Source organism: Rhipicephalus microplus, chromosome 8, assembly GCF_043290135.1.
Source record: "Rhipicephalus microplus isolate Deutch F79 chromosome 8, USDA_Rmic, whole genome shotgun sequence".
Classification (NCBI taxonomy): Eukaryota; Metazoa; Arthropoda; class Arachnida; order Ixodida; family Ixodidae; genus Rhipicephalus; species Rhipicephalus microplus.
In genome coordinates this window covers 46,682,531-46,709,270 of record NC_134707.1, presented here as the reverse complement: position 1 = coordinate 46,709,270, position 26,740 = coordinate 46,682,531, and the positions used below count along the sequence as shown (strand labels likewise).

Here is a 26,740-nt window from a genome sequence, read left to right as displayed (position 1 = left end):
GGGAGTATTCTTTTCACAGTTAAGATTATTTTGTAGTGCTCACACGTGTCGGCGCGCATGAACACGGTTCTTGTACTCCGTATAAAAGCGCTCGTAGCACATTCATTAAATTCAGTTGACAGTCGGTGCTCTTTCCTGCCCTTTCTGTCTCTTCCTAAAGTTGTCGCGCTGCGACTAGCACACAACCACGATGAACCAACTGTCCCAAATTAAGCTCTTGTTACGTAACACGTAGACCGAGTTTCCTATGGAAAGAAGGAGCGGTGCTTTTAAAATAAAATTTTTCACATACAACACCTAGACGGCGTTCCAGGAAGTTCAGAAGGCAGCCACGTGACCAAATATTTTTCCTCTCCTAAATATTCCAGAAGTTCACTATTTTCAATGCAGCACGAGTTTTTCGAATACATTTGAGATGGTTGCCAAAATGGCTGGGACATTTGGCATAAAGTGACCCAGCTGTGTCATTAGCCATAATTATGCATTACCTTTTCTGTTTTTTGTGTGTTTTGACTCAGTTTTGTGTTCGTTTTAGCTTATTGTGTTTCTGATCATTGTATTGGTTTCTTAAGTATTCGCTAAAGTTATATGTGCGAAAACCCGCATATGTTTGCATGTACATCTTTTCTCATAACCAATTGTTATACATCCAGGAATACAAAGCTTAATCTACTGTGATTGTATGCATTTGAAAACACTATCCATATATATTTTTGTGTGCATCACTTCTTGGGAACGATTGTGTACATGAAGGCGTATATAGTGAAATCATGGTGATTGTATATATTTGAAAGAATCATAAGTATATATTTGCCTGTATTTCATTCCTATTAACTGATTGCGTACATGAAGGAGTATTAAACTGGAAACCACTGGGATTGTAGATACTTGAAAGAATTATAAGAATATATTAGCGTATATTTCATTTGTAGTCTCTATGTACTTGAAGCAGTATACTAAACTGAAACCAGTGTAATTGTATGTTGCAAATAATTGTCAATGAAGTGAAACTGAATAAATATAATAAACATTTGAGGTGTTGCATGTGTAGTGTACGTATACGTGAACGTATATCTGGTGAAAAAGTTGTGTGGCACAAGAAAAGTTTATGTTTTATTTGCCTATTAAATAAACGCAATATGCAAGGGCAGCAAGGCTTCATTTTCTGTAACGCGCATTATGCATATACTGTGAAGTATATATAGATCCAGCACAAGTTCATACACGATAGTACGCGTTTATATTTTTGCCTAGACGCAATGAATGGAGCTCGACAGGTGGCGCACCATTGATAATCAGGACCACTTTCTTCAAGTAGTGTGTAATGAGTGCATGCTGATATCTATACCCCTGTCATGGGCACTCAACACCCTTGTGCACCCTTCTCGCACCCTCCTCAGAGGGTGCTAAAAAAGTGATGGACATCGAAGGCACCCTTCCTTAAGGGTGTTTTTGTAACACCCTACAGTTTTTTTACATGTACACCCTATTCCAAGGGTGCATGAAAAAGCACCCTTTTGGGAAGGTGCTGAATTAACACCCTTAGGGTGTCGTCCACGGGACAAGCTCATTTACACCCTTCTGGGTGTAAAAATTTTTACTGTGTAGAGAGTGCACGTACGCTGCATCAAGATTTTTATTTCACGATATGAGCTCACCTACCATTTTCTTGCTTTATTGTGGTCACGTGGATAGGAAAGAAACATTGTGCTGCGAGTAACCGCTGCGCTTTGTCCCTTCTTTTTTTTTGTGCTCGCGTACTTGAGCGCTATGTTAAAATGTGTTCAAGTACCATCACCAACTGGCCCAGCTTTCAGTCTTTCTATACTGTAGCTCAATTGAACACTCGTTACCTTCTTGGAGCGTGCCCTTCCAAAGTTGTCTAGTTCCTAAGCTTCTCAGCTGCTGACCCGCAGGTCGCGGGTTCGAATCCCGGCTTCGGCGCCTGCATCTCCGATGGAGGTGGGAATGCTGTAGATACGTGGGCTCGGAATTGGGTGCACGTTGAAGAACCCCGGTGGGAGAAATTTCCGGAGCCCTTCACTACGGCGTCTCTTATAATCATATCGTGTTTTTGGGACGTTCAACCCCACATATCAATCAACCAAATCAAGACTTTTCGGAGGGTGACATTGATGACATCAAAAAGGACAATGGCGAATGGTAACCAGGTAGATCTGACAGCCTACGGAAGCACTAAGCCGGCTCGACCGAGTTTACGCTGATGCATTTATGTTTTTATGGTGATAAACATGTGATGTACCGTCTTCCGCAGTCGTGTCAGCCTTTTTTACGATTATAGTCTTTTAGAAGACCTTGATTTCGTCTTGATCGTACGACTTCATATCCGCAAACAGGGACACACAAGACAAAAAAGGCATACCAGACTTTGCAAAATATGAACGCTGCCCACTTGACCTGGCATGTAGAGGTAGGCATAATTGCCAAAACAACTCGCATGGACCAAGATGACGCAAACTAGGAAGCCATTATCTTTTTTTTGTTTCAGTTGAGACACTGAACCTTCCACAGCAGCCTCCGGAAGCTTCGTACACCAGCATTGCTTTGCACTACCGCCAATATGAGCCATTGTAAACTGTTTGCACATCGTCTTGTTTTGCATCGCGCATGGTGAATTTTTGGCCTAATATTTGGTCTGAAAACATCATGATCTGGCACCGCCTTACGTGGTCAGACGCGATTGTGACGTCATTGTGACAGCACAATTTTGGTGGTTTTTTTTTTGTCACGATGGTCTTTTATGGGGTGGTGTATCATGGAGTAATTTGTTGGCATTTCGCGGGTTGGCGCTGATGCCACGGGACGCTGAGGGTCAACCTCATATTTCCATCACCAGTTTCAAACACAGCTTCTACTCTGTCTTTGCGCACGGCACTCCAGAATGTCGCCATAAACCTGGAGTGGTGAACTCTATAGTGCGTCGGTTTTCTTTTTAATGCAAGGTGTTGCAAAAAGTTATTGCTTCATATTTTGAATGAATATTTACTCTGTTCATAATTAATTTTTATGCATAATTTTCTTTTGTGGATAATTATTTGCCCCGTTTTTCTAACAGTCGATGTCACCATGAGTCTTGCGAAACTACCGGCACGGGTTATTGTGGAAGGTTTTCATACCTGCAGCTTACATTTCCTTCGCGTAAAGAAAACGGTGATGGTAACCACTAACCGTTATTGGGAATGGGCTTGCTACACTTCTAAAACCGCATTAAGGTGACCAATATCTGAGAAAGTATTCTGATGCATACAAAAATGTACCCTTTCGACGTTTTTCAAGGGGCAACCCCGGTTCTATTATTATTATTATTATTTCATTTGCATACACAGATACACAAGGACACGAGGAAAGAGGGAGAGAGCAAGCTGGCAACTGCCACCTTAAGGGTCACAACGCCTGCTCACTCTTTCGGGAGGAGGGAAGAAACAGAGGAAACAATGATTGGAAGGAAGAAAGAGGAAAGAATATGAGAAAGAGAAAAATGACGAAGTATTTGACGAGTATGAGTAAAAAAAGAGAGACCGTCTATAAACGGGTGGCCAGGTCCGTTTGGTTCATAAACGTAAGGACAGCTCGGTGGGCCTGGTCGCGTCGGGAAGCACTACCACTCGGAAAGAGGTAGTCGTCTAGAGTCGCACACTTGAGTCCCAGGAATTTATATTTCTTAATCAACAAAGACCGCTGCGTAGCAAATGTGGGACAGTGCACTAAGAGATGCTCAAGTGTTTCGCAGGAGCCACAAGCTGCACACAACGGGCTGTCCACGCGCCCTTGACGGTGTAATCGTTCACGCACCAGAGCAGAGCCCACTCTTAGTTTATACAACAGCGCTCGGGAGCTACGAGGCAAGCCACGGCCACGAACACGGGGAAGGAACGATCCATTCGCCACACGCTGGCCTGGGTGCTGCTTTAGGGTGTGTCGGCGTATAAGCAGACGAGCGTTGTCCATCGTACATAGAATTCCCGGACAGTCAGAACCATCATGCTTGCATGACGATACAAGGCGATCCGCTTCTTCATTACCCGCAATACCCACTTGCGAAGGTACCCACTGTGCAGCTAGGCATACCCCACGTGACTAAAGGAACACAGAAACAAGCATCATCTGTTGGGAAGTCCCCCAGCTACACCAGTGCAAAAGAGGAAAAAAGAAAAGTAAACAAAAAAAGTATTTTTCAACACGACCGCATGCGCCCTTATCGTAGACAGGCAGATAATGCGACTGATTGCGCGGTAGCATGTGTCTACATTCATGAGTGTCAATTCATTGCTGGTGTAGCAGAGGCCAATGCGAGTTCAAAATAACGCTGCTGCAATCGAGCCTGTCGAAGAAGTGCTGTTACCTTTCCGTACAGTAAAAACGTTCTTCTGAGTGTGTCATGGCCTCGAAGACAACAAGCACCCAAACTACCGATCTCGATGAACATGCTTCACCACTTCCCGTTGTAGACTTGCAACGTCCGAGTTGATATTCACGATGTTTCCATTAGTGCACACGTAAATAAGGTTAGGCAAGGACCTGGCTTGTTGAAATTTAAAGCCCAGCATTTATTGACTTGCTTTAAAGTCCCACGTTTTCATTTGATGTGGTGTAGTGTTCGCACGGACGTAAATAACGCTCGTAGTTAGAGTGCAACTGAGGCTGCCTACTTGAAAGCGCTAGATTAGGGTTCGGCCAGCTTATAAATTAAAAATTTACTTCTTGGGAAAGTTTTAGATAGCCTTCAGGGTTATATGTTTCTCTAAGTTGGTTGATTGGCTACCTGAAAACCCCTACCATTTCAGTATAGGACCTTCAGAGTACGAGGAAACTAAAGCAATATTTTTAACTTATGTGAGTGATACCATACGAGTTTAGGTAGTGATTGGATGTAATTCACAGAAGAATTGGCAATAGCATTGAGTACACAATAAATAGCCTCCGAATAATAAAATTAAGTGTTACTGTAACACAAAAAGGAGAACAGAAGTTTGTTAAATTGAAGCATGACAGGGTTCACATACAATTCAAAGTATGCAAGCTGCAGAAAAAGAAGGAATACCGAAACGATGGCAAAATTGAAGCGAAATGAAACAAAAATTTGGCATACCCCAAGTATACCTTGGAAATCAATGTCACGTGAAACATGTGCTGAAAATGTGGCTGTGGTATGGTGTTTTGTTTGAGCGGCACGTTACAATATGACGCTAAACATTTGTACAAACGCGACAGGTACAGACATTCGCATGTAATTTATACAACCAGTTGTTAACACTTGCGTATCGATTTCAGGGGCAGTATGGATAACACCAACGCCAAAAGCAGTAATCTGAAATGTAGTATTTGTGCTTGTGAGGATGGTAGTCCAAGATAGGGTTACGTGGACCAAGTTTAGTGGACGAGGTACAATTGACGCCAACAGGACAATACGCCTGTGCCATTGAGGTACCTACGTAAAGCTTATAAAATTATAAGGGAATCACTGCTATCACGATTGACGTTTCCCCTACATTACGCCTTCAGAGCATCTTTTTCAACAACAGTTCAGATACCTCGCCTGCTTCTGAGGTAGAATCCTTGAATGCCACGCGGAATGCTCAGTTCGAATCCTGCGGTGACCATAACATTTTATTTTTGTTTTCATCGGGTCAGCGCTGCCACTCTCGGTGGCTCATACACGCAAACTGCGACACGTGGTATACGGGTAGGTGCCGCGCGAGTCAGGAGGAAAGAGTTTGACATTGTACGTGATGGGATTTTCACATTATTCGTTTCGTCACCAGACAGTGACAATCGCCCAATCTTCTTACCCTTCCCGAATGATTTTGGTCTACCTTAGATAGATAGATAGATAGATAGATAGATAGATAGATAGATAGATAGATAGATAGATAGATAGATAGATAGATAGATAGATAGATAGATAGATAGATAGATAGATAGATAGATAGATAGATAGATAGATAGATAGATAGATAGATAGATAGATAGATAGATAGACAGACAGACAGATAGATAGATAGATAGATAGATAGATAGATAGATAGATAGATAGATAGATAGATAGATAGATAGATAGATAGATAGATAGATAGATAGATAGACAGACAGACAGACAGACAGACAGATAGATAGATAGATAGATAGATAGATAGATAGATAGATAGATAGATAGATAGATAGATAGATAGATAGATAGATAGATAGATAGATAGATAGATAGATAGATAAACATTGTTTAGAAATATTCGTTTAAATAAAAATTATGTGGAAATCTCGGGCTATCTGATACTCTTATCTTTCTAGGGAGGTGATTGCATTTGACGTGAACGTGGCTACGTCACAGTGGCGTCCATTGTGTTCAGCCAGCCAAAAGCACCCGAACGTTTTATGCAGTTTGCTCTACGATCCATTATCACTCGTCATTTTTGTCTCCGGCCGGCTGGCAGCCACTGGTGCGGCTACACCTTACCAGTCCTGGGCTGTTTTGATGGATGTCACAATATTTCATAACCAGCGCAGTATTGTTCGATTAGTGTGCATTTGCATTCGATTCGGTGTCATCACAATTTGACAAAAGCGGTATCGGCTGGATTGGGTTCATAAGATTAGTGCTTGCACACCGCTTATCTAAAACTCTCAGCTTAATGCACAGTCGTATTTAGGAACATATTGATAAATAGCATTCTCGACTTGAATGCTATCGTGAAAATCATGTATTTTCCCACAGCGTACTTATTTTGCCCCACACGATTTTTTTAGGTTGGCCTGAACGCATATCAAGCGTACCTCTGAAATCCTTAGTATTTGAGGATGATTTTTTAGGTCGGCATACTTATAACCTATTTCTTTTTCTCTCTCTCGCATTTACAAGTTTTTTAGGGCACTCGAATGTGCATTTCATAGTTGCATAAAATTAACTAGAGACGACTCTGGCTTGTGATCATTCAGCGACTATAGGAATCAGTCAAGGGAATGAGTACATCGCCTGGCCTTCGTGCTTGCCGGCTTCGCAGATGTTGCTTTAACTGTTTCAAAGTTTTGTTTTGTTTTGACTGAAAGAACTAGCCATTTCGGACTTCGTGACATGGTTTGAATTGACAAACTGCAGAGGTTGAAGTGGTGAAGTGCAACTGCGGAACATTTGCTGATTGTCGTATAGTAACAGAGCAGCTCTTAGTGATGCAAATTCAAACTGAATCAAAAGAACGAAGATTACACAAACTTGTATACTGCGCATCATTCCCATGTTCACAGAAGGGCCCTGTGTTGCAACGTCCGTAGACACTAGCGCCAGAGTTCCCTATAGTGTATATAGGAAACTCTGTGGCTTATGTTTTGTGCATTTGATTAATCCCACTCTGTCGCAGGTTGCTCCACTTTACTATAGCTGACAGATTACTTATACTTGATTCGATAGCTACTTCATATCGACCCGCAAACATCGGCGAAATTGTGATAAAACACTCGAGCGAAACGATTTTAAGTAAAATATTTTATTTTAATAAATCCCAAATATTCTCGCTATAATAAATAGTACTTTTTGGAGGAACACTACACAACCATGACGTGCAACTACACATACTAAAACGAGGCTATAAAAGTGCTGTAGAATGAGATGTTTGTAATGGTGCCCTACCGCGGTGGTATAGTGGCTAAGGTACTCGGCTCCTGGCTCGCAGGTCGCGGGATCGAATCCTGGCTGCGGCGGCTGCATTTCCGATGGAGGCGGAAATGTTGTAGGCCCGTGTGCTCAGATTTGGGTGCACGTTAAACAACCCCAGGTGGTCCAAATTTCCGGAGCCCTCGACTACGGCGTCTCTCATAATCATGTAGTGGTTTTGGGACGTTAAACCCCATATATCAATCAATCAATGTTTGTAATGGTGAATTACTAATAGAAGTTATGTACCAAATGAGTATCAAGCACCTCGTTGTAACGATTACTCCAGCCACAAAAACAACGCGCCATAATCGTAATTTCTATGCTGACATCTAGAAAAACTATTGTATAGTATTGATAATCATATTCAAATTATGGCATCATTTTGTATATATGCCACTCACCCAAGAAAAAAATAAACAGCTTACACGTAACATTCATTGAATTTTGTAGAGCACTATATATATAAGTTCATTGTTTGTCAGACCGCACAGATTGATGTGTCTCCTAATAGTAAGTGTTCTGCCTTCCTTCATTCAGGCAGAACTGTTTTACTCGTGGCAATGTAGTGGACCACCTTCAAGTTCAGTAGATTGATATTTATCGTTTACGCATGCACTCTAAAAGCATTGTGGCCACTGGAATTGTTTCTGACTGAGAACAATTACCGTTAACTAGATTGCTTTAAACGGCTTTTTTTTCAGCGGAACTGTTTGCCTCTAAAGCATGCGTTCTTATAGATATCAATATGGCTGACTTGCGTCGCTATTTAAACGAGATATGTATACGCAACAGCAACGATACAGGTAATAATTGCGGGTTTTGAAACAGCCTCCGCCAAGTTACCACTCGTTGTGGTCGCCCGCTGTTTCCGTCGGAAGCCATCAAAATTGTTAGAGTACGACACATGCACAGTGGCGCGAAACACTAATGCTGACCCTCGCGTACGCTATTATAAAACTTTCTCATAAGAAGGTGATACAGCTGACTGAGCGCGCGCGTATGGTCTCGCTTCATTCGTGTTACAGCGGTGGCACCGCTGCACCATTACGAAGACGACTGCTAGAAATCGCAGAGCGTGAAACGCGGAGACTGCGCAGTGCGTTCAGGCCGTAAAGGGAAGTCGCGATCAATGTCGACCGGCGTCGACATTAGCAACAAGATCGCGAGGTTCTACACCGGGACTATGAAAGTAAATTTCAACGAATGGTTTTGAGTTGGGGGAACAACGTCCCCATCTGCAGTCTTTCTTGACGTGGACATGCGCAGATGGCCATCTACGGCAAAAACTTACATGGCTTATCTGGTTACCAGCGCAAGATGTTAAAAGCAAAGTTTACACTCTTTAAAGCCTGGTTCGCGTTCGCTAAAGCTGTCATCGCCATGAACGGCCTCTCCTTTGTGGCACTCGCCTGCCTACCTCACTGGCTGAGGCACTGCCTTGCACATCTTCTGCAAGTGTACCGCTTTGTAGTACACTGTAACTGCGTTTGCCGTTTATTGTCGCCCCGTGAGATATCCAGGCCCGACTAGGCAGTGGAGTCACCACGTCACCAGCATGTACCGTGCACAGGGCTGAGGAAACGATGGACCACCTGTTGCCCGTATGCCTAGCTATTCGAGCATTACGAGCCGTGTTTGTCACCACTCTCCGTCACCAAGGTCAACCACAGCTACCACAGCTACACAGAGACACAGAGGTCAACCACAGCTACACAGAGAGACCTCTGGCTACTTGTACAGCACGGTACCCAGGCCTTCAAGACGCCTCTTTGCTTCATCGAAGAAAGTGGATTAGACACCCGCGTCTCAAAAGCACCTGCCGACATACCTAAGTGATGGTCGTCATTCTCCTCTTCTACTCGTCCACGTCTGATCGAAGGACGGTAACTGCCTGCGTGCTTTTTTGTGTGCTCTGTGATGTGCTACCTTTCTTTATATTTCATCTTTCTGTGTTAACCTCCTCATGCCATTACCACGTGTAGGGTAGCAAACTAGTTTATTAAGACAGTTTAAATCTCCCCACCTCTATTTCTCTACCATATATTGTCTCTTTCTCCTCTTCTTATCTAACTCTCCCCATCGTCCTGCAAGCGTGGAGCCACGCCCTAAACTATGGCCGCACAAATTGCGTCTTTTCTTCTCCTCAACCTTTCTTCTCCTATTAATTCTTTTGGCCTTCCTACTCTGCTCACATTTCCCTCTGGCGTGGTATCGGTTTAATTTTAAGAGCGGATGCAAAAGAAGGTAGAAAGAACGAGCCAGTGACAAAGAAAGGCAAGGAAGAAACAAGATGGTCTGAAACAACCAGAAAAGAAATATAGAGCTAGATACGTCGAGAGAAAATTTAAAAACACAAAAAATGCAAAATGAGAAATAAACATAAAGCGAGAAGAAAGATGGGCTGCAGTAAGGAGACACGAGCAGGGCCACCAGCCCTGCTTTTAATCCCCCCTTGCGCTACCGTTGCAAGCTTGCACAAGTTTCTCGTTCAACGTAGCTTTGAACTTCCTATATGCCTCTACTTTTAACATATGTTTTTGAAAACTCTATTCTGGCCACTCTCGTACAATGCGTGATCTCGCCGATAGTCCACGTCGCGTTCGTGACATGGACCTACGCCAGGCGTGCACCGACCACGGAAGATAATGCGGTGATATAGAAGGCGATCATTGTTGCATGACAGGACAATTTTCTCAGACGTACTGTTTCTCGTAAGAGTGCCATAAGAGAGTTTCTTCAATAACGACCAAGTAGAGCATCGCATTTAGCTCGGAACGACCACTTGATGATGCGCCGCGTCCACGCGCTCGCCGTCACGGCTCTCTTCTGCAGTTCTGGCGAGTACTTCTTCAATCCATGGCACGTAGGATGAAACGCGCGTGTACAGGCTCGGCTTCATGCCACGCGCACAACCGAAGCCGAAAGAAACCAGTCCGACCTGAAAGGTTCGTCCCATTTTTGTCACTATTGTCAGTGGGCCACCCGAATCACCCTGCAATAGAAAAGAAGCATTCTTATTGTGGGGCTGAGTTGCACCACAGCGAGTCTGCACGGATACAGCTTCAGTAAAACTCTATGTGCGCTATAGGGCGGAGCAAGTTGAACAAAGAAGGTGCATGCAAAAGACGCAATGTTGCTTCTCTTAAACGAATAATGTAAAGAAAACGTCGACGTTGATGTAGGAGATGTATTACACAAGCACTATTTCATGGCTGTATCAAGGGCGAAGCATCTAAAGCTCTAGTCTTGTTCGTTGTGTGCTGTCCGTGCTCACGGTGATGATGACGTTTATGACAATACAGGGTAAGCACTGTGCGCCATCAAGATGACGATGACGCTGATGGCGACGAATAATAAGCGCTTTCTAGACCACTCATTTTGTTTCTGTTATGCATGAAAACGAACGGGTGAACGTGCTCTTGCCCGCGAAAGGCAACGCCGATGGTGACGGCAAGCTCTCCCGGAAGATAATGCTCAAGAAGTAACTACAAAGCGGCAACGTCGTCAACAAGCTGCTACTCCGGGCGCAAGAGCGTGGCATGCAGAGGCAGAACGTGTTCGCCGACAGCAAGCTACGCTGGAGGTGAGAGCTCGGAAAACAGTGGCAGAACGGAAACGATGACACCAAGCTGCCACCCCTGAGTTGTGGTGGCGTAAAGGGGTGGTTCAACGGCAAAAACACAATGTATACATACGGCACACATGCGTCGCTACACATGTACTATCGGCGTCAAATGACACCCGAACAGCGGAGTGCATGTTTCAAGCATTAGAAAGAGTATAGTGTTGGCCGTCCAGTCATCACCATTAACAGGCGTGCACATCCGATTTGGCAGCACTGAGCGATCCCCTACAGTGCTTTACCTCCGTTTCTGCTCTAGTTTTCGTATGGTGGTAATGGGCGTGGCATGCGTTTTTGATTGTATCACTCGCATTTCCATGCTTTTACTTCAGCGTCGCAGTGTAGTCGGTGACTTGGCACAACAAAACAAAAATTGAAATATAATCAGTTTGTGGTTGATTATGAAACGATCGTCGTATGTCGTTCGCCAGCGCTACTTCACCTACACACTTCTTTCAGAGACCGACCCGAAAACACATCACTTCAACTGGAAATGCTGAGTGTTTTTTTCGGAAGAGAAAGCGCAAATTGTTTCGATTTACCAGCTCGAAGTGAAACAGCGTGAAATAGCCAGCATTATGAACCGACTTTTGCCTACTATAAATAGAATCATTGAGGAATTCCATGATGATGGACTCCGTGATGAGAAACCGTGCTACAATACTCGCCTTCGGCTGCAGTTGTTTAACCTCTGTTTTTTTTAATTTTGTTCCCTTCAAATACCATACCTTGAACACAAGCAGAAATAGTGCACTCTAGGGGGATCGCACAGTGCTGCCACACCGGATGTGCGGGCCTGTCTGTGCCTATGACTGGTCGACGGCACGCACTATGCCATTGATAAGGTTTGTGCCACGTGCTCCGCTGTTTGCGTTTCATTTGATGCTTATAGTACATACATGTGCGCGGGGGCAATATTAGGGGTTATTTAAGATAAGAGTGGTCCCCAGTGCCTCGCCCACTTGTCACGACTGACTTCGAGAAGATGTGTGAATTTTTGTTATTTTTATTTTTGGTTTATCACGATCACGCCATGGGGCACAGTGCAGCGCTTACGGTCTGACGTACGCGGGCTAGATAGCGGCCGGGGTGGTTGTATTTCGGTGACGGTGAACTGCTAAAAGTTGGTATCCGTAAATTTGCTGTATAGAAACACAGTTGCTGCATTGCACAGTTTTGTTCGCTGGCGTAGGTCGTAAAGCATCGGCTAGGAACAAAAGCCATCGCTAATCGCTTACAGATTTCTAACACTTTTCTATCGGTAGGCAGACTCACCTGACAGCTGTCTTTATCACTGGCAGATGTGCAAAGAACCATAGAGCTGTCGAATGCCTCAGCTTGTTCGGCGGAGATGAATCCCACCTTGCACATATCATATGGAAGGATCAACCTTTGTATGTATTGTAGGTTGGGTGATGGGTCGCCTTCTGGAAAAGAGTGGTACCAAATTTAATTATTTATTACATACTGCAGACTCTCAACAACAAATAGAAATATAGAAATTTACGTGCAAATAGTTAGAGATTTCTGTGAGTGACAGACATAGCAATACAAACAAGGCACGGAAAAAAACTGTTCTCGTACTATTTAGATCAGCTGGCATAGTGATCCAGAACACAGAAACTACTAAGAAATTATAAATTATGTTTTGTGGTGATCTCTATAGGAAGAATAATTACGAAAAAAACAAATAAACAACAATACACTCATTCTCTCTGTTGAGAGCAAAACATTACTATAATCAAAATTACATAAGACAACTGTAATGATGAGAAGACAATCTAAGCCTTGGTTTAGAGACGAAGGGGAAGGGTAAATCGACACTAAAAAAATGCCTGAGTTGTTTTCTTCAAGTGTGAGAACATGCCTAGAAAATAAGCTTATAATTATCAGTTTCACAAAAATGAGGTGCTAAGAAGATAGAGTAATAATGCCTGGTTAGTATGGTTAATAGGAATGTCATTATTTAGATGGGCATATTTATACCCACATTTACTGACTATGTTTTTTAGGCAGATAAATTAAGGTACTTTCGATGCCAGCTCACTATTATTTGTAAAAAAAAAAATGAGCCGCACAGTTGTCTTCTGCATTTTTCGCAGTGCCCAATCTTATCTTGAGTGGATGAGTACCCTAGTGCCCTGACATATTCTAGTTTACGTCTTATTGCAGAATAATCACAGAATATATATTACATGGAGTGGTACGAGGTAGATCTTCCATGAGTGTAGATGAGGAAATACTTTTGTATGTGCGTTCAGGGATAACTTAGTTGTTAATGTAATGTATTGGAACTTTAAATGGTCAACAAGCGTGAGTATAAGAACCAAATCGGTAAATAAAACGGGGTGGCGTGTTTTGTGTGTGATATGAAAGATTACCGTTTCATGAGCGTTGAGTTATATGCCCCATTTTCGTAGCACTGCAAAACGCTATTGGTTGTTATTAGTTTGCACTAATTTATTGTGACAAAAAAAATTTTTGAACAATCAATGCGCAGTCGCCTGCATGTAGTCGGAATCAAACTTTAACGATATCATTAACACAAACCAAGAATTGTGACGTCATGCCGTGAGAAATTCTATATTTTCCTGCTGCACGTTTCTCCGGTATTTCAATAGGCTGCACGCACGCTGAGATATTCCGGGCCCTGCCCACAAGCAGTGTTGTTTGGTTCTTCAGAAACATGTCACCCCCTGCTTAAAAGCGTATGTTTTTGAAGCTTGGGCTATCAAGGATCACCCATTTTTTGTGTTCTTTTGTACTTTTCCCACTTTTCTGTTCACCATCGGCCTCGAAATTGAGCGTGAGAAAATTCCAAGACTTTAACTGCATAGCGGGCAACGCAGAAAGACTTAATAATAGGTAAGTGTAAAAGCAACAGTTCGGACCCCCCTGAACTTCATCACATTTGTGTTCTGCGCAATGAGCTTCTATTCTCAGCTTATCTTGCTGCTGGTAGCGATTGTATATATATTTATTTCATGCCTGCAATTGAAGCGCTTGCGAACAGCATACAAATATGTAGAATATATGCTAAAAACAAATTAAGCACTAAATATTTTCATAAACATAAATAGCGCCTGGGCAGGGGAAAAGTTTGAGGTGTGTGAGGAAGTAATGAATACAGACCACGGAACGTAAACAGAGTTTAAAAACTCACGTTCAGATATCCTTCCCCAGCCCGCAATGACCGCTTCAACATTGGTTAATAAGAGCTCCGTAGTTGGAAGACATATGGGCTCCACATACGTGTCGAATTTGACTGGATATCTAAGCTGAGAAGACAGTTAAAGTAAGTAAGAATCAGCAAGACGTCAAACTGCACGAGAAAGACGTGCAAAAAAAAAATTGGCAGATCCCACGCACAGTGGCAATCGATGATATGCGAAGCACAATTGAGGAAGGGTGATAGCTCACTTTAAAATTAGCACAATGTTAGGAGGTGGAGATAAATTATGCCGTACATGACTTTCGTGTCACGATTATCATGTTTGGACGTTTCATTTACCCGAGTCATCTAATAACGTCACCTGATACCGACTTTGCTTTATATATTGTCTTGGTACAACGCGAATAAAACACAGTTACACTTTGAGACAACGAAAGCAGCGTGTTCTCAACAGCTGAGCCACGAGATCGTCTTCTTCGGTCTCGAGTGAAGCTAGAGGCCCACCACCTCGTGTCCACCGAATCCCCCATCATTGTTTTGGTCCCCGTGTAGACACGCATCATTTGCCTTTCTTTCAAAGAGCATCGCCCCGATGCGAAGTCTGTAATGCAGTTTTTTTTCTCAAGAAAAGTCACGCAATCACTCACTGACGTAAGGCTTCATGCGCACTAGGTTAACGAGTTTAGGATGGTGCTGGCGATGCCTTGTACTATACGAACTGTCGGGAACAACATCGTAAGTGACATCACTCAGTCGTCGCAGCACTAAGTACCGTCTAAAGTATCTTCTTAAGAGCTTTTCGGAAAGTTCTCGTTTCCGTACAGGCGTCCAAAGCCATAGTTTGTCGCCAGATTGGTAGAAGAATGTTCTGCAGTGAGCATTGTAGCGGCCTGCATCGTACTCTTGCTGCTGGCTGATCCGTAAGTGTGCAAGTTGCCTAGCTTCCTCCGCGCGTTCCGTAAACGTGTCGGCGTCCGGGACGATGTCGTCGCCTTCGTGCAGTAACATTGCATCTAACATGGTTCGTACTCCCCGTCCATGAACGAGGCTGAACGGTGTCATGCGGGTCGTTTTTTGCTTGACCATGTTGTATGCAAACGGAATTTTGTAACCGCCCATACCATGGCGAGGCATTCCTTCTCAGTCGTGGAGTAATTAGCCTCAGCGCGTGTTAACGTTCTCCTTGCGTAAGCGATTACCTTTTCTGTGCCCTCTTGCTGCTGCGCAAGCACAGCTCCCAGACCAACATTGCTAGCATGGGTGTGAAGCATCGTAGGGGCTCTCTCGTCGAAGTGGGCAAGGACTGGAGGTGTTTGTAGTTGCTGGCGAAGATTGTTAAAAGCAGCTTTCTCTTCGTCATTCCACTCAAAGGTGACGTCTTGTCTAGTGAGGCGAGTTAACGGTGATGGTATGCGTGCGAAGTCGGCGATAATTCGTTGATAATATTCACAGAGGCCGAGAAGGCATCTGACAGCCTTTTTATCGGTCGGCGCAGAGAACTGTATTACGGCTGCGATTTTATCAGGATCGATTGGAACACCTTCATGACTGATGACATGACCGAGAAATCGCAGTTCTTCAAAGCAAAAGTGGCACTTCTCAGGCTTCAATGTCAGGCTCGTGGACTGTATGGCTTGTAAGACCGCCTGAAGCCTTTTAAGGTGCTTGTGAAACGTTGCGGAGAACACTATGACGTCGCCGAGATATACTAAGCAGGTTTTTCTCTTCAACACAGAAAGCACAGTATCCATGAGTCTTTGAAAGGTAGCAGGCGCTGAGCACAAACCGAATGGCAAGACCTTAAATTCATAAAACCCATCTGGTGTTACAAAAGCGGTCTTCTCGTGGTCTTTCGGGTCCACCTCGATTTGCCAATATCCACTCCACAAGTTTATGGAATGGAAGTATCAAGCAAGTCAAAGTGTGTCGAGAGAGTCGCCTATGCGTGGTAGTGGATATACGTCTTTCTTGGTCACCTGATTTAGCTTCCGGTAATTCACACAGACGCGCAGGCTGCCGTCCTTTTTCTTAATGAGGACTACAGGCGAGGCCCGGGGGCTCTGTAAGTCTGAATGACGTCATCATCAAGCATTCTGTCTACCTGCTGTTGTATCGCTTCACGTTCTTTTGGAGCCACGCGATAAGGGTTCTGGTGAGTAGGTCTCACTGTTTCCACGGTAATTATTCGATGCCTGGTTAAAGGCGTGCGGCCAACTCCTGATGTGGTCGAAAAGCAGTCATGAAATCTGGTTAGTAGCTCAAGGAGTCTGCGTCGGTCGTCTTTCGGCAAAGTATTGCTACCGTCCAGAACAGGCGCTGAATGAAGATTTAGCGACTCGTCTACCACCGCCAGGCAGCCTTCGACATCTACGACATCGTTGAAGTAAGCGACAGCCATGCCTTCTAGAAGGTGCCGGCGCTCAGCACTAAAATTGGTCAGCAGCAATTCCATGCATCCAGCAGCAACTCTAACGATACCTCGTGCGACGGAAATACCGTGGGTGAAAAGGAGCGAGCCTATTTTGTCTGCATTTTCTTCGGCGTCAAACTGGGCAGCGGCGGCCACAGAAACAAGCGTGCATGACCTAGGACGGAAAACCACGTCGTCATCACTAAGACGCAGTTGGTTTGGTCGCGTCTCTGAAGGATTGCGTAAGCCCGAACTGTTGCAAAACGTAATCAAGCTCTCTGATAAGCTGATGACGGTGTCATATTCCCGTAAAAAATCCATGCCGAGAATTGCATCTCTGCAGCATGCGGCGAGAACGACGAATGACGCAGCGAAAGGAGAACCTCTGATGTCAATTCTGTACATCTTCCAGAGGGCACCAATACCTGGCCCCCTGCCGTTCTTATATGAGCGCCCGTCCACGGCATCTTCACTTTTCTGTGGCTGTCAACGAGGTACTGACTGATAATAGAGAAGTCGGCACCAGTGTCGTCTAAAGCTGTCACTTTATGGCCGTCAAGAAGAACACTAAGGTCGGCAGTCACAACTTCATCTTTTTCACGGCTTATCAGCTGTACAAAGTCTTGCTGTGGGGGTTTCTTGTCGTCATCTTTATGACCTGCAACCTTGCCCCCGGAGATCGCCGCCCTCCGTTTCCACGGCGCGGGCTAGATGACCTTCTTGTATTAAGGTCCACGTGGATGCGGCGCTGTGACAAAGGCGAATGCGTGGGAGACGGAGAGTGGGATCGACATCCCAGGCCAGGCGGGTTAGTAGGCATTGCCTCCTCTGCAGTGGTACGGCCGTCCTCAAAGTAAGAACGGGCTCCGTAGAAAGAGGTATCGTCACGGCATGGAGTGCATTCGTCGTCGGCACGTCGACCATCAAACCAAGGTCGGGCAGGACAGAATGAATCGCCTAGACGCCAGCAACGACGGGCATTATGGCCTGTACCTCCGCATTGAAAGCAAACTGGACGCCTGTCGACTGTGCGCCATGCATCTTTTCTTCGGGTCAGCGCACGTCTGAGCATCTCCCTTGGCGTCGATGTCCATGGCATGGCTGTGGACGGCTGGTTGTATGGCTGTGGCATGGGTGGTTGCTGTAGTGTGTACTCTTGCTGCGGTGACCAAAGGGCCATTGGTGCCTGGCGGCATGGCGTCGGCGTAGCGGGTGGTGGACGTCGGCGAGCGGCAACGTAGCTCATGGGACGCTGCTCAGCATCAGGACCAGCCATACACAATGCTTGGTGGATTTTGTCACGTATGACTTCAGCGACCAACGCAATTGGATTTTCAGCAACCGGAGTCCCTAACCTCTGCAGTTCTTCGTGAACTATCTCCCTAATCAAGCCTCGCAAGAAGCTTTGACTCTCAGACGTCATGGCGATAGCATTGATTGGGACAGTGCTGGACATGTGGTCATATTGCATGCAGCGTTGATGAAGGGCCCCCTCGATAGCCGTAGCCTCTTTAATAAAGTGAACCACGGTACTTTGAGGGTTGTGCAGTAGCCCAGCGAAAAGCTGTTCCTTGACACCGCGCACGAGGTAACTCAACTACTTATCTTCCATCATGTGCGGGTAGCTTGATAAAAAAAGATGATTCATGTCCTCGGCAAACATTGCAACGGTTTCGTTGGGTTTTTGAACCCGTACCTCCAATAACTGCTGCGCACGGTCCCTTCGATCGACATTGGCGAAGATATCGACGACCTTCTGTCGAATGTCGGGCCAAGCTGACAGATTGCCTTCTCTATTCTCATACCAAGTACGGGCAACGTCATCAAGGTAGAAATAGGCGCAAGAAAGCTTTTCCTGTTCCGACCACTGATATATCTGGGCAACACGCTCGTAGTGGTCAAGCCAGTCGTCAACGTCTTTATGGGCACTGCCACCTATGTGATCGGGAACGAGGGAGATGGATGCGTCGGAAATCTGCCTTGGGGAACCTGCTTCGGGCTTGCGTTGGCCATTGGTTGAGGTGTGCGGTGCTTCGCAGGTCCCGGCGAGTGAGTGAGCACTGGCGCGAGGCCTCGCAAACGTTGACTGGAGCGATGCACCCAAGTTTAAACAGGTGGCAATGCGTCTGGACTCGATTAACGGCTCCCAGCGGGCGTGTGGGGCATAAGACAGGACTGTGGCCCAGCACCTTCACCAGTGTCGCAGTACAACGCGAATGAAACACAGGTTCATCCTGAGACAATTAAAGCAGCATGTTCTGAAGCTGATGCTGATGCTGATGACTTCAGATGGATGGTGCTCACCCACATAGTGGGATTGGCCAAGAACCGGGTGGCAGGATACCTAAATGAAACTAAAATGAAATAAAGCCAACCTGAAAAATTAGTTAGCAACTAATACTGCCGATAAAAAAATGTTCGCTGAAGAAGCGGTCAAACCATCTATTGTTTCTGACAGACATCGCTACGAATTATAAACTAAAGATCTGAAAAGGTTAGATTTCACTAGCACGGTAATCTTTTAGTTGAATTGATGTAATCAAACACAGTGGAGCATATATCCCTATGGCAGTAACCAAACAAAATGCCGCCAAGTGGCAAAAATACTGGTAGATTTCCTTGTATTTCTAGCTCCTGTAATGTGGCTACTAAAAATATTTTCTCTGATAAAAGTAATGATGACAGAATAAAAAGAAATGATCAATTGTTCAATTTGTTGCAACAGCTGTGACGCCCTGAGTTGAGCTTTGTTAAGACAATAATTTAGTTGTGGAACAGTACAGCGCAATCAGGTATAAATGACCTCTAACTGGCGAGATACACACCACTGTTTAATCCAGCAATACCCTAAATGCTCGAAATCTCTAAATTTGTCCAAATTACCTATTCTCCATTGCAAACAAGCATTTCCGAACCTTAGCGCTGTCACATAAGCCGTATCTGGCAAAACTGGGATGGTGGGTTCACTCAGGGATACTGCTGCTAAAGAGTCCGCCATTTCATTCAAATATAATACGCAGTGGCCTGGTACCTATAGAAAATGCTGTTTTTTCACGTTTTTCGGTACTAAATGCCGAAACGTATTCATCAGCTCTGCATTTACTACCGCAGAAAGTGCATTAAATACTGATAACGAATCTGATGCTCAACAGCTCAGCCACAAGATCGTCTTCTTCGGTCTCGAGTGTAGCTATAGGCCCACTACCTTGTGTTCATTAAATCCTCCATCATCGTTTTCGTCCACATGTACCCATGCGTCAATATGGAGCTAGCGAAACGGCCGCGAGCGTGCTATGAACGTAGCATGTAGTCATGTTTTCCATGAAATCCAGAACATGATTAGTATGTTTGGACGTGTCATTTACATTCATCGTCCATTCACGACACGTAAACCAGATTTGGTATATGCGGAGCTAGTGAAACGGCCGCGAGAACGCTATGAGCGTAGCGTGTAGTCATGTTTCACATGAAACGCATATTATGATTATCAGGTTTGGACATGTCATTTACCTTCGTCGTCTATTCACTACCCCTGATACCAAGTATCGTACATGTGGAGCTAGCGCAACGGCGATGAGCGTGTCATGAAGGACCCAATATACTCCGATGCAACGTTGACTCACGCGCAGGCTGGGCACTTAATAGTGCGACGCCAGGCGCGACCGGCGTGACCAGTGTCCATCGGCGCGGCCCCCGGCACGAAATGTGACATGCTGCATTTCGCGCCGACGACGTTATTCAGACAACACTGTGTCTGCCTGTCTTCGTGACGGAGGGACACCGTGGGCGCTGAAACGTGCATCCATCGATGCAACGCAGGGCATCGCGGGCCTGCGGGTATATGGCATGCAGATCTACAATGAAGGTCTTTGGGCAGATCCGCTGATCTCTATACTAGGGGGATTTCGGCGCCTGACGGGGCATCGCCGGTGCGACGGGATGAAACAAACGCCGGCGCACACGCGCACCGGCTGACGTCGAAGTGTATTGGAGCCTTCAGTATGGCGTGTATTAATCTTCTTACACTACACGCATCTCAGGATTATCAAGTTTGCACAACTTACATACATTCGTCATCCGTTCACGTGACATGATAATAAATTTTGGCATATGAGAAGGTAGCGAAACGGCTGTAGCGAGCGCGTCATCAAAAAGGTAGCGAGCACATCATGAGTGTAGAAAGTAGTCATGTTGTTAAAAGAGAGGCGTGTCGTGGTAATCATGTTTGGACGTGTCATTTACCTACCTCGTCCATTCACGTCACGCAATACCGAATTTGATTCATGAGAAGCGAGTGAAACGACCGCGAGCACATTATGACTGAGGCTTGTAGTCATGTTGTTGCATGACATGCATGTCATGGGTTTGACGTTAGGGTCTGTCGCTTGTGTTCGCCATGCAGTCATGTCGTACCATACCAGTTTTGCAACATATTATGTGAATGAAACCACCGCAGAGCAGCAAGACCTTGACATGCAAATTATGACATTTATGACATACATGTCAAGATTTTCATGTTGTGACTAGTCAGTTATGTTCGTCATACAGTCATGCTATAACAAAACATGTTTGGTATCGATCATCATCATTATCATCAGCCTGACTGCGTACACTGCAGGACAAAGGCCTCTCCCACGTGTCGCCAGTTAACTCGGTCCTGTGGTTTCTGCTGCCAATTTATGCCCGCAAACTTTTTAATCTCATCTGCCCACCTAACCTTCTGTCTCCCCCTCACCCACTTGCCTTCGCAGGGAATTCAGTTAGTTACCCTTATTGACCAGCGGTTATCCTGTCTACGCGCTACATGACTGGCCCATGTTCATTTCTTCTTTTTGATTTCAACTATGATATCCTTAACCCCCGTTCGTTCTCTGATCCACTCTGCTCTCTTCTTGTCTCTCAAAGTAACACCTTCCATCTTGTTTCCGTTGCTCGCTGCGTTGTCCTCAATTTAAGCTGAACCCTCTTTGTAAGCCTCCAGGTTTTGCTCCGTAGCTAAGTACCGGCAAGATACAGCTGTTATATACCTTCCTCTTGAGGGATAGTGGCAATCTACCTGTCATATTTTGCGAGTGCTTGCCATATGTGGTCCACCCCATTCTTATTCTTCTAGTTACTTCAATCTCATCGTTAGGCTCCGCGGTTATTACCTGCCCTAAGTAGACATATTCATTTACAACTTGAAATGAACTATTACCTATCTCGAAGCGCTGCTTTCTTCTGAGGTCGTTGTACATGCTTTCGTTTTCTGCAGATTCATTTTAAAACCCACGTTTTTGCTCTCCTTGTCTAACTCTGTCATCATAGATTGCAGTTAGTCCCCTGAGTTGGTCATACTTTCTCAGGGGATCAACTTGGGAAAATGGTATGACATGACTGGTATCGATCATCATCATCATCATCAACCTGACTACGTCCACTGCAGGACAAAGGCCTCTCCCATGTTCCGCCAGTTAACCCGGTCCTGTGCTTGCTGCTGCCAATTTATTCCCGCAAACTTTTTAATCTCATCTGCCCACCTAACCTTCTGTCTCCCCCTAACCCGCTTGCCTTGTCTTGCGGCTAGATAGATAGATAGATAGATAGATAGATAGATAGATAGATAGATAGATAGATAGATAGATAGATAGATAGATAGATAGATAGATAGATAGATAGATAGATAGATAGATAGATAGATAGATAGATAGATAGATAGATTCAAAGTCACTGAAGTTCGCCAAGAAAGGCTTCGCGTTGTAAAAAGCGCAGACACGCACACTGAGCGTTGCACTGCTAACTCTTTTTATTTAATGTGAATAGGGTATTCATAAAATCTTCCAGATCATAAATAATAAGATCAAAGAACAACCGTTTGTTATACCATGACTGGATGAAGAACATGACTGACTAGTCTTAACATGAATATCATGATACGTTTGTCATTAATGTCATGATTTACATGTCAACGTCTTGCTGCTCTTACGGTGGTTTCATTCACATAGTATGTTGCAAAACTGGTATGGTATGACATGACTGGTATCAAGCCATTATCCAAACAGCCAGGAGAACTAAAAGTCGTAGGCTGCCAGATAGATAGATAGATAGATAGATAGATAGATAGATAGATAGATAGATAGATAGATAGATAGATAGATAGATAGATAGATAGATAGATAGATAGATAGATAGATAGATAGATAGATAGATAGATAGATAGATTCAAAGTCACCAAAGTTTGACAAGAAATGCTTCGCGTTTAAAAAAGCGCAGACGCGCACACCGAGAGTTACACTTCCAACTGTTTTTATTTAATGTGAACAGGGTAATCTTCCACATCATAAATGATAAGATCAAGAAACAACCGAAAAGACGGCAGGAAATCAACACCAATCACGCGCGCATCACCTACTTAACGATGAGCTGGTGTGCCAATCCAATAAGTCTACTTGTTTCCATGATAGCGATACAAACGGAAAGCTGACAAATTTATCTCTCCTTTATGCAATGTGAAGTGCTTCCATCACATCCCCCTTGGTTCTAGATTCTACCTTCGGTAGGCGCTTTGGCTTTTGCAGGTCAGGTAAACTATTTCGCATGACGTAACATTTTAAATGCAGTAGGAGCCTGCGGCCTGTGCGTTAGGTTCGGTTGCACTCTTATCAGCGATTATTGAAATGTTTGGCTCATGTAAGACCGACCACCCGAAAAGGTATATAGTAGATAATATCCGAAATGGGCTTTGTGAACATCGCGTCATGATATCTCTTTTAATAAAATACCGGGTTTGTTCTTGTCAGCAGTGGGTACGCATGGTATTGTTTTCAAGGTGCTAAGCATACGACATAAATGCCACGTCTCTGTGCAGGCCTTTTTAATGTTGTACAAAGGAGGACAGGATATGGCATGCCGAAAGGTAGTTGCTGGTCTCTTTTTTGTTTCTTTGACTGATATGAGAAATTGAGCCTCTGAAGCAGGTATTTCAGTGCGATACAAACCATTGCTGAAAACGAGCAGCTAGCATACTTGGCCTGACGATGAAATATATGAGACTGCATGGCCACAACAATTTAGTAGAGGGTAAAAAGTACCTAGACATAATAATCGAGCCTTTGGCATGTTAGGAATGAGCAATTTCCAAACACAGTAGGCTATTTTTGGACCTTGGAATCATCGACAACTATGCGTGGACATATGTAAAACGCTGTTTATGCTAAAGAACTGGCTGAGCTCGTCATTTGTCAACTCACGCGTAAACATTACCTATGGCCCCCAGAGAAAAAGGTGCTTGAAATGTTGGGAACATCATGGTTAGGGTCTAGAAGGAAAATATTTTAATATCACCTGAAGATCGTCTACCAAACAAAACTCATGCAGAGCCTGGAGTCTGGAAAGTCTATTTTCTAAAAAGCAGTTTAAGCAATAATCACTTTCCACCAGTTCTGTTTACAAAACACACATAGGGCCACGGCATTGGGACTGTACTCGCTTCGTTACAGAACGGCACAAACCGTGTGACATCGTACGCTATCTTCCTTCTCCCAGAAGCGAAAAATATTTATTTCGTTAGTGAGCGGAGTGCCTGGCTCTTCTCTGGGCTGTGATGAAATTCCGTTAGTACCTAAAACGACGCCTTTTCGCTGACATCAAAGACAACTATGCGCTCTGTTGGCTCTCAAGAATTAGGGTCCCTGAAGGAAGACTCGGTTTGATTGATTGATATGTGGAATTTAACGTCTTGAAACCCCTATACGATTATGAGAGACGCCATAGTGGAGAGCTTCAGGAATTTCGGCCACCTGGGGTTCTTAAACATGCTCCCAAATCTGAGCACACGAGCCTACAAGAATACCGCCTCCATCGGAAAAGCAGCAGCCGCTGCTTCAGGTCGGGGATTCCCCGACCCGCAGGTCGGGGATTCAATCCCACGACCTGCGGGTCAGCAGCCGAGTACCTTAGCCACTAGACCACCCCGGCGGGGCACAAGTATATCAAGCTGCAGAGCAATGCCGACTGCTTATCTCGACACCCTGTTGATCCAGCCAACCCCACCGAATTCGAAGCTGGCGGCGACATCTTAGGCGTCAGTGACTCTGAACGGGGCGGGCAAACCCGCCCAGTTCCATCACTGCTGTCCATCAATGACCATCTCCACTCCAGCAATACGGACCCTTCGCTGAACCTCTTGTTGCGTAGAGACGAGGTTTTGTACCACCAAAACTTGCACCGCGACGAAGTAGTGGCTTTTTTTTGTCCCAAGTCATTTGCGCAAGGACGTTTTGCAAGAATTTCTCATTGCCCCAATATCTCTAGAACCAGTAACTAGGTTGGGTGTCGTGTAATATAAAAGGGTCTTTATTTTTCCATTCACCGCTACGTTCCCGCATTTGGCCTGCCCGCACACTGAAAACACCCCGCGACTCTTCCTACCGGTCAACCTTCAGCTTATTGAAGTTCCAGCCGAGTTCTTTCTACTAGTAGAATAGAACTTGCAAGGTTCTTTCCAAACTTCAGCAACTGGAACCAAATGAATTGCAGTAGCTCTGGATTACGGCACTCTGAATTCGATTACTAGAGCTCTACAGAGTAGCTGCGGAATGGTTGTTGCAGATTTTTTTCTCTATGGCATCATCGTTGAGCATGACGCTCCTTCTCATTTACTCGCACACCAGTTCCCTGCTTTCATCTCATGTAGTTGACGACATACTTCCATCATGTGCTGCTAAACACAACCTTACGACTACTTGCCATCATCAGATCAACGAACTTACCGAACGCATCAACCGCACTCTGACGGACGTGCTTTCGATGTGCATTTCTGACGACCGCACAAATTGGGACAACACTCTCCCGCTGGGCACCTTCGCCTACAACTCGTCCCGTCTATAATTGCGGGATACTCATCACTTTATCTTCTTTTTAGCCGTGAATACATACTACCTTTCTATACCCTGCTTTCGCCTCACCCTTCATTCACCACGTCGTATCCTGAAGATGCCGCACGCATGCCCTAATCCCACGTACGGTAGCCTGCCCTTGGTTCTCGTCATCCCGGACTGCACAGTAGTCGCGCTATGGTGGTCGACATAGTGATGCCGATTTTACACTAGGCCTCTCGAGGACTGTGGCTCTCATTTCATTCGCTTCAGACACGAAAGATACGTGGGAGTCTCTTCTGCGTACCACCGACTCGGCACAGCAACGCCGGGTAATATCACGCCCATTGGTGGCCACGGTGTCTCAAGATTTCCCCGCTGACCTTCTCTAAGCAACATAAGTGGCCTCTAGGCTAGTCCTCTCTTTTGGGAGAAATAATATATTGATCATCATCATCATCCCATTCTGTCGTATAGGAGCCTGCTCGAAAGCTCTAACGCCATACCTTGGGCTTTACCAAGTTCTGTGCTTGGTGACGCCTGTCACCTATAAGGTTTCTCCGCCTAAAAACTCACTGACTGTTTCATACAGTACTGACATCGTGCGTGTTTCTCGCCTGAAGTCTTACAACAGTGTCACGCCTTCCTAACCTTAACGGGTACTGAAATGGGCGATATTGCTCTCTGCGATGCCTGTAGTTGCGAGGAGACGCTACGTCACATCCTCGCTGTGTGAATGTCGGGTCTTCAAGGTTCAGAGGCAATCAGTGACATTCTTTATAGCGCGCCTTGACAATAGACAAATGTCTGTTGAATTTGTTATAGCATGTTGTCTACAATAGACAATGCAATTGAAGGCGACCAAGGAACTGCTGAGGTTTTTCAAGAAAAAAACGGACCTGGACAAGCGACTGTTATAGTGAGGTCACCTTTCACGCCAGCTATATGGACTCTTACTGACAAGGTGCTTGTGCATGTGCTATCTTTCTCTCTCATTCTTCTCTTTCTTTATATC

At 44.9% G+C, this 26,740-nt stretch overlaps 2 protein-coding genes across 2 annotated transcripts in view; one reads left to right on the top strand and one right to left on the bottom strand.

The window, feature by feature from the left end:
• Positions 1-10,307: 10,307 nt before the first annotated feature.
• Positions 10,308-26,740, bottom strand: part of LOC142768993 (serine proteinase stubble-like) — a 36,246-nt gene continuing 19,813 nt past the window's right edge. Inside the window, exons 6-8 of the mRNA XM_075871708.1 lie at positions 14,452-14,566; positions 12,564-12,715; positions 10,308-10,658 (exon numbers count right to left, since the gene is read on the bottom strand). Coding sequence (XP_075727823.1) covers positions 10,431-10,658; positions 12,564-12,715; positions 14,452-14,566 — 495 coding nt within the window. The 3' untranslated portion in view covers positions 10,308-10,430. The remainder of the gene's footprint in view (positions 10,659-12,563; positions 12,716-14,451; positions 14,567-26,740) is intronic.
• The window catches only part of LOC119165384 (trypsin 3A1), a 67,714-nt gene continuing 52,098 nt past the window's right edge, over positions 11,125-26,740 (top strand). Inside the window, exon 1 of the mRNA XM_075871709.1 lies at positions 11,125-11,249. The gene's annotated coding sequence lies outside the window, so the exon portion shown is untranslated. The remainder of the gene's footprint in view (positions 11,250-26,740) is intronic.